The sequence below is a fragment of the Hemiscyllium ocellatum genome, chromosome 28 (assembly GCF_020745735.1).
Source record: "Hemiscyllium ocellatum isolate sHemOce1 chromosome 28, sHemOce1.pat.X.cur, whole genome shotgun sequence".
Taxonomy (NCBI): domain Eukaryota; kingdom Metazoa; phylum Chordata; class Chondrichthyes; order Orectolobiformes; family Hemiscylliidae; genus Hemiscyllium; species Hemiscyllium ocellatum.
The window spans coordinates 47,236,797-47,244,979 of NC_083428.1; the positions used below are offsets into that span (position 1 = coordinate 47,236,797).

The 8,183-nt window shown below is 40.4% G+C and overlaps 1 protein-coding gene across 6 annotated transcripts in view; it reads left to right on the forward strand.

Moving 5' to 3' along the window:
* Window positions 1–5,620, forward strand: part of eps15l1a (epidermal growth factor receptor pathway substrate 15-like 1a) — a 366,481-nt gene extending 360,861 nt beyond the window's left edge. For 4 of the 6 annotated variants that reach the window (XM_060846401.1, XM_060846406.1, XM_060846402.1 and 1 more), the window contains one exon: window positions 4,374–5,620. In XM_060846401.1, the coding sequence (XP_060702384.1) occupies window positions 4,374–4,520 (147 nt within the window). In that variant the 3' untranslated portion in view covers window positions 4,521–5,620. The remainder of the gene's footprint in view (window positions 1–4,373) is intronic. The other 2 variants (XM_060846405.1, XM_060846404.1) reach the window with 2 other exon arrangements.
* Window positions 5,621–8,183: the final 2,563 nt, after the last annotated feature.

An 8,183-nucleotide genomic window follows, 5' to 3' on the forward strand; every position in this document is an offset into this window, starting at 1 on the left:
AGTAAAAATGGGGTGAGTGGAATGTTGTAGAGAGAGGCATTTAACCCAGCAGTGCGAAGGAGGTCATCAACCTTCCTATATTGCTGGCCATTTCTGTAGATAACTGAGACCACATTAACCAGGATAGCAGCATCTGGTATTGTGGTCTCATCAGGCTGTTCTGGGGAATAAAGGACGCCCCTCCTCTGCCTGAATATTCCCTGTAGATTAGGTATGGCGATGTTAGAGGTATGCATATTTAGACAGAAAACTTTAGCTGAACTCACTTTTGTCAAAACAGCAACTGCTAAGGAAACTTACAACTGGGTCACATTGGGGCCCAGAATCCAGTAATATTCTTTTTAATCTTCTTTGGAGATTTATGTGCTCTTCTATTGTGCTGACAAGGCAGTCTAAGCTGGTAGAAACTATTTTGTTGTTACAGAGCTCCCAGTTCGGACAATTCTAAGTCACAGCACCTACTGCATCACTTCTCGTATAGTATTTGCATAATTTTTATTTTTGGAAATTGACAGTACTGATTAATTCCCTGAGAGGTGGTTTTCTTCATTCTTTTAATTTACCAGTGTCCTTTCAATTTGGCCCCCACATTTTTGGCTTCCTAATGTACATGTATTTAAATTCTTAATGAAATTTTTGAAAGAAAGGAAAATAATTCTGAATCAAGCCCACTGTGCAGCATACACAGAAGAAAGACCACATGACCAATATGGTTTTCTCATGTTACCACACAAGAAACAGCAACTCACTCGGTTTCCTGCTTTATGGTAATGCCACATTTGTCTGAATCAGATTGTTGAATGGGCAAATGCACATCCACAGCTGAAATGTACTCTGAGTAATCTGTCCTCTCTATTACCACGATAGGCAGCAACCTTTATTACGAAGCATAGTTAATTTGCAAAGCCAAACACTGAATTAAATTTTGCTGCTGTTATTTGAAATGAATGAATATCTGAAGCAAACTTTGGGTAACTCGTACAGAATTGTAGTGGCCCAGAAGTCCTCACATTTGCTTCCATTTAATGAACTTGCAATGAACTAAAGCCCTCTAATATTGTACAGAACCCCAGTCAATCATGCTTCCTTCCCTTGCACTTTTACTGTCTCAAACAGTAAAAGAAAATATGACATTGTAGCCCAGCCTTGACAAGGAAAGAATTGCATAGTGTTTGGCATTATTTTGAGCTACACCAAAGCAGTTTGCAGCTTATTTGCTTTTAATACAGTCTTTGTTATGATGGAGGGAAATGTGGCATCCAATTTGTGCGCAGCAATGTTCCTCAACTGATTATTAACAGAGTGGCTGTTTTACGAACATTAGGAGAAGGATAACTGTTGAGCAGGACATCAGGAAAATCTCCCTGACTGGTTCTCAAGATATTAGTTCAACATCCATTGTTGCTAACTGATATGTGGAAACAAGTACTTTTATTTGAATTCTGTTAACACAATACGTTTGGCATCAAGCTATTTTGCCAAGTGACTAATGCAAAGGATAACATCTAGTTGATAACATCTAGTAGGATTGAATGGTGGGAATCGTGTGGAGGTTGGGACTTAATATAATTGTCATAGCATCTTGAAATCTAAGGCTCAGATCAGAATGCATGAAACCTGGATGTTATTAAATGGGTCCTATTTAAATGAAAACTTCCTATGTATCTTCTCTTTTGACCCAACTGATACAGGAAATGTTGGAATTTGACCTCATGATAACTATTATAGGGCATCACTCTCCATGGGAATCATACTGGAGGATTGGAGGGAGGTGGATGTTGTTCCTCTTTTCAAGAAGGGGAATAGGGAAATCTCTGGCAATTACAGACCAGTCAGTCTTACGTCTGTGGTCAGCAAGGTTTTGGAAAGAATTCTGAGAGATAGGATTTATGGCTATATGGAAAAGCATAGCGTGATTAAAGGCAATCAGCATGGCTTTGTGAGGGGCAGGTCATGCCTCACAAATCTTATTGATTTCCATGAGGAGGTGACGAGACAGGTTGATGAAGATTGAGCAGTGGATATGGTGTACATGGACTTCAGCAAGGCATTTGATAAGGTTCCTCATGGTAGGCTCATTCATAAAGTCAGGAGGTATGGAATACAGGGAGCTTTGGCTGTCTGGATTCAGAATTGGTTGGCTGACAGAAGGCAGAGTGGTTGTAGATGGAAAGTATTCTGCCTGGAGGTCAGTGTTGAGTGGGGTCCTGCAGGGCTCTGCTCTGCTACTGTTGGAATATTGCATGCAATTCTGGTCTCCTTCCTATCGGAAAGTTATTGTGAAACTTGAAAGGGTTCAGAAAAGATTTACAAGGATGTTGCCATGGTTGGAGAATTTGAACTATAGGGAGAAGCTGAACAGACTAGGGCTGTTTTCCCTGGAGCATTGGAGGTTGAGGGATGACCTTATAGAGGTTTACAAAATTATCAGGGGCATGGATAGGATAAATAGACAAAGTCTTTTCCCGGGGATTGGGGAGTCCAGAACTAGAGGGCATAGGTTTAGGGTGAGAGGGGAAAGATATAAAAGAGACCTAAGGGACAACTTTTTCATGTAGAGGGTGGTACGTGTGGAATGAGCTGCCAGAGGAAGTGGTGGAGGCATTTGGATGGGTATATGAATAGGAAGGGTTTGGAGGGATATGGGCTGGGTGCTGGTAGGTGGGACTAGATTGGGTTGGGATATCTGGCCGGCATGCACAGGTTGGACCGAAGGGTCTGTTTCCATGCTGTACATCTCTATGACTCTAGTCTCGTGACAGCCTCCTGTAACCATGAAGCTACTTTATAACAACTTTTCACAATCATGGGTGACTCAAGAATATGAGAATTATAAAGTAATTTTAACTCCTTTGTACTTGTTACCACACTTAATTTATGCGTATGATTTTGGGCACCCATGTTCAACCACATTTCAATTTGTTCAGTGAAAAGTAGTGGGATTCTCGCACTCAGACTCTATTGTGTAGAGTGATGCAAACAACTGAACTGGAGAAAGGAAAATCAAATGAGGATATGATTGCAAAGTGGGTGGCACAGTGGCTCAATGGTTAGCACTGCTGCCTCACAGCACCAGGGTCCCAGGTTCAATTCCAGCCTCGGGTGACTGTCTATGTAGAGTTTGCATGGGTTTCCTCCCACAGTCCAAAGATGTGCAGCTTAGTTGAATTGGCCGTGCTTAATTGTCCATAGTGTTAGGTGCATCATTCAGGGGGAAATGGGTCTGGGTGAGTTACTCTTTGGAGGGTCAGTGTTGACTGGTTGGGCTGAAGGGCCTGTTTCCACCCTGTAGGAAATCTAAACAAAATGCAGAACGCAAATTTAAAATCTGTAACCAGCCTCAAATAAGTGAATCCATCACTTTCCATGGTCAGCACATATCCCTCAAAAACCATAATTGGAGTAATATGAGCAAGTGGGGTATAAGAAAGGAGAAGTGTGGATACAACTTGTCGGGCAGAATTAGAGTGGATTACTATTTATAAGAAATCTATGAAGTGTATTTGTTTACCTTCACTGAATGGTAAGAGGTATTAAAAAGTATTGTAAAGTGTTTCTTGATCTCTGGCCATCCCAAAATGTTTAAATAAAAGCAAAGTCCTGTGGAGGCTAGAAAAACTCTATAAGGTCTGGCAGCATCTGTAGAGAGTGCGAAAGAGTTACTGTTTCATGTTTCATTTGCATCTCCTTCAAAGAGGAATCCTGTCAGACCTGAGACATTAGCTCTGTTTCTGTTTTCACAGATGCTGCCTGATCTGCTGAGTTTCTCCAACACTCTGATTTTATCCTAGGCTTCTCCACAATCTATGAAATTCTTTGAAGTACAGCCACGATTGTATTAAAGAAAACACGGTAAACAAATTGCAAACAGCAACATCCTACAAAGTTGGAGTAAGGTTTTGAGTATCCAGGAATTATATTAACTTGAGTGTCGGAAAGGGCTTGCAGATCTTAATCTATTTTAGTATAGACTCTGGTTAGCTGACTGACTTCATAAATTAGGCAGGCTATACCAGGTTCGAGGGTAAATTGTACAGCCTGGCAGTAATACCTGAAGGGCTAAATGCAGTTTTATGTACATTACTAATAGTCAAATGCTCGAAACATGCAGCACGATTTTTAAAAATGAATTGTTCATTGGTCTTTTTATCTGATTTGTAGTTGGTCATGGTTTCCAAACTCAGCCACAAGAGCTCTTGTCATGTACAGCTCGTGGAGGAAGCTCTGCTGATCATCAATCAGCTGTCATGTTGCTGTCTCACTTTGAGTTGATTTCTCAGCTTTTCACACATGGTTTTGGTTGCTCTGTCTAAGGGCTGCACATCTCCATCAAGATGTATTAATACTTCCCCTGTGTTTTTTTCTCTTTCCAGTTTGGTAATGAAGAGCAGCAGCTGGAATGGGCAAAAAGGGAGAGTGAAAGAGCAGAACGTGAGAGATTGGAAAGGTTGCGAAGGCAAGAACAAGAGGACCTAGAGCTTGCAATAGCACTCAGCAAAGCAGAAATGTCTAATGTGTAAATAATGTCCTGGTCCACTTAATCAAAGGAATGTGAACTGTCAAAATGAAAGGCGGAAGAAATGGAAAGGAAAGAGAAAATGAGCAGACACTGGGTATTCTGAATGCACTGGACAGTAACTGGCTCCAACGTCCCCTTCCTCTCCTAGGGGCAGTTAAACAATCACTTTGTGGACCAGTGGGATCATTTGCATGGACTCGGTTGGGGGGCGCTGGAGGTGATATTACTTAAAGAATACTCTTTGTAATTAAAAAGGAGAGAGTACCTGTAATATTCTCAGTCAATCAGCTATTTCAGTTCTTGTGTTTATACACATGAAAGACTTGAAAGCTTTGTTACTGATGCTAACAAATTTAACTGCGGTATTGAGAGAAGTAAAGCCAAACCCCTGCACCCTCTCTCTCAAAGGAAAAATTACATAATATATATAAATTGCCCAGTTTGTTCTCCTCTTTGTGGTGCAAAATGCCTTGTGGTGTTTCTGCAAATTCTAAATGTACAGTGTTCTGTTTTATGTTTTATAACAACCCACCCATACCTCCCCATAAAACATGCCTTAGTGATACTGCAAGACTGCAGTAAACTAAAACCCTGGACAGGAACCATCCTGTTCAGTACAGCTTATTAACCTGTAAAGACTTGTACATTATGTCAGTTATATTTGTCCAATAGAATGTTGTGTAACTTAAAAATCTATCAGATTTTAACTCATTGCACATTGCTTTTCTTTAATATAATAAATGTGTGAAGACATTCCTGTACAACTGGAGAATGCAGCACGTTCCTGACATTTCAGTACTTTTTGATTGTAGCACAGTGGAAATATGTGTTCTTGTAGCCTCCGATAAGATTGTACAGACTCTTCCTGACAAACTGCACATGCTGATGTCATATGCCTGAAATTTTGGTTTTGAGTCTTTTACAAGGAGGCATGAGGAACTTGAGTGCATGGAAGGTGGAATAGTTTGCGGTGAACTGAAGTTAGAGACAATTAAATGGGAGAAAGTGTGGCATTCCTTTTAAACTTTCTGCATGAGTAGAATGAAACTAATTTCGGTCTTGTACTGTCTGTCTTTTAACAAGTGTTCTGAATACAATGCATCCAATGCAGAAAATTGCCCTTTGTCATGCATGATGTAAACTTATACTAAGATTTTTCTTCCAGCTTAATTTTTGATTGCTTGTTCTTGCTGTCAAATGGTAACAATTTGTATTTCCCCAGCACTGGGAACACCCCATAACATTTCCCTTTATGTTGCGTAAAGTAAGTAGCAGTAGGTTTATAAATAATGGAAAAAAAGTTGTCAGTTCCAGTGAACTTAATTTTTACACCATGTAAATACTTTAAACCTATTGCTTAATTGTTGGTTAATCCTTGTTTGATCATTTTTAAATAGTGCCCAATAAGCGTGCACATTGCAAAGTGACAATGCAAGTGTGTATGATTATGCCAATTTGTTTGATTGCTACTAGATTCTAGCTTATGTATCACAATTTGGTAACTGTGGAAATATGCAGGTGGTGTATTGTTGGAACTTCTGCCCCAGAGAGCTGAAAATGTGTTGCTGGTTAAAGCACAGCAGGTCAGGCAGCATCCAAGGAACAGGAAATTCGACGTTTCGGGCCAGAGCCCTTCATCAGGAATGAGGAGAGGGTGCCAGGCAGGCTAAGAACAGGCTTCGAATTTCCTGTTCCTTGGATGCTGCCTGACCTGCTGTGCTTTAACCAGCAACACATTTTCAGCTCTGATCTCCAGCATCTGCAGACCTCACTTTTTGCCCCAGAGAGCTGTCTACCTCAGAATACTAATAACATAAAGCAATATGGGGAAAGTAGGGCAAGTAACATTGAGGCAGAAGATCAGCCATAATCAAGTTGAATGATGGAATAAGCTCATTGGGCTAAATTACCTCTTGTTTTTATGTTCCTTCAACAGTCATCAAAGGCAACAGGAGTAGTGAAACTGCTTTTAAAGCTTGTCTGTGATTTTCACCTTTTTTTGCTGTGAGAATTGTCACAGTTTATATATATGGATTTATACTATTAAGCATCTCATTGGAAGCGTTTAATTCATTTGTTGAAGTCAGCATCATGTCTTCATACTTGTGTATCTTTCAAGTGTTCACACCAGGCAATGCCAAAGTTTGGCAGGATTATGATTGCATTGCTGAACTCCTAGTGATAACCATACACATCAAATCCTGTCCAATTTGTGTAAAACACGATGAGCTGCATCTTTCCTTTGTGTATATCTTACAGTTCCCTTCATCCCACTTGATTCTGTGGTTTGTCAGTGTCCATGCCTTGTATGACGTTGGGAAGTTGTCTCGAAAGGAACACAGTTCTGTGCGGTTGTATAACACTTGCACAGAAATTCCTTTATCATAAGAACAGACTGTGCTTATTCAGCAGTAGGATCTGTAGAGATTTGCCCAGATAGGCTCTCTTTATGGACTCTGAATGTCAATGCGTCCAGCTCTGCACATTCTGTGACTCATACATAATATTAGGAACAGACTGGAAGAGGAGCAGTGCACAGCAATACCCATTTTTCTGGATTCATCAAAACAGGCATGACTTTTTAAAATTCAGTTTGTGTCTTAATTTTAACACTCAGAATTGCGTGATGCCTTTACTTTGTTTCGCTTGACTTCCATAAAATAGGTTTAAATTTAATTGTTTATCCATAACTCTCCACCTTTAACAGTTTTTTGCTTCTCCCATTTGCCTATACCTTTACAGGAGGTGGATGTCATCCACATTTATATCTCATCCCTGAAAATTGTTGAGGTAGTGTAGTTTTCCTCCTTGAGCTACTGCAACCATGTGTTGAAGAAGCTTTCTCAGAAAGGGAGGTTCCAGACTTAGACTCAGTGATGAAGAAACAGTAGTGGTATGTATTCAAGTCTAGATGTAACTTGGGCAACATGAAGATGGTTTTCCCATGCATCTGCTAACCTTTTTCTTCAAAGTGGTAGAACTTGTGGGTTTTGTAGGTGCTGTTGAAGGAGGCTTGTTTAAGTCCCATGCATTTGGTATATATTGCTGCCACTTTGCTCTAATGGCAGAGAGAATGAATGTTTACAGTGTTGGATGGGATACTTTGTCCTAGACAGTGATGAACTTCTTGAGCATTGTCAAAGCTGCACTCACCCAAGCAACTATCCTGTCACACAATCTAGGTTTAGTGGTTTAAGTGCCGTGAAAGTTGTTGCGTTGTATATGCACTTTTCCATCAGCTGAGCCGCCCCCCTCAGCAAACACCAGTACTTGCTTTATATACATTTTTATATCTTCACATGCTCTCAGCAGTCGTGGCTGAGGTTTGAAAGAATTGTGATTACACAGTTGTATGTGTATCGTTTACATTTTATGGTCTTGTGCCTTGTAGATGGTGGTCAGGCTTTGAGGATTCATGAGGTGAGCCTCTCATCAGATTTCCTAGCTTCTGAACTGCTCTTTTAAGCAGTGTTCATATGGCTGATGTTAATTTTCTGATCTGTGGTGATCCCACTCACCCCATCCCCTTACCAAAACAAAAACAGATTCTTCATAGTGGATCATTCAATATAGAGCTGCCATTGAAAAAGACAGGGAGGTCATTGGAATTCTCTTTAAAGCAGATGGTCATTGTATGGGACTTATGTTGCTTGACACCAGTCAG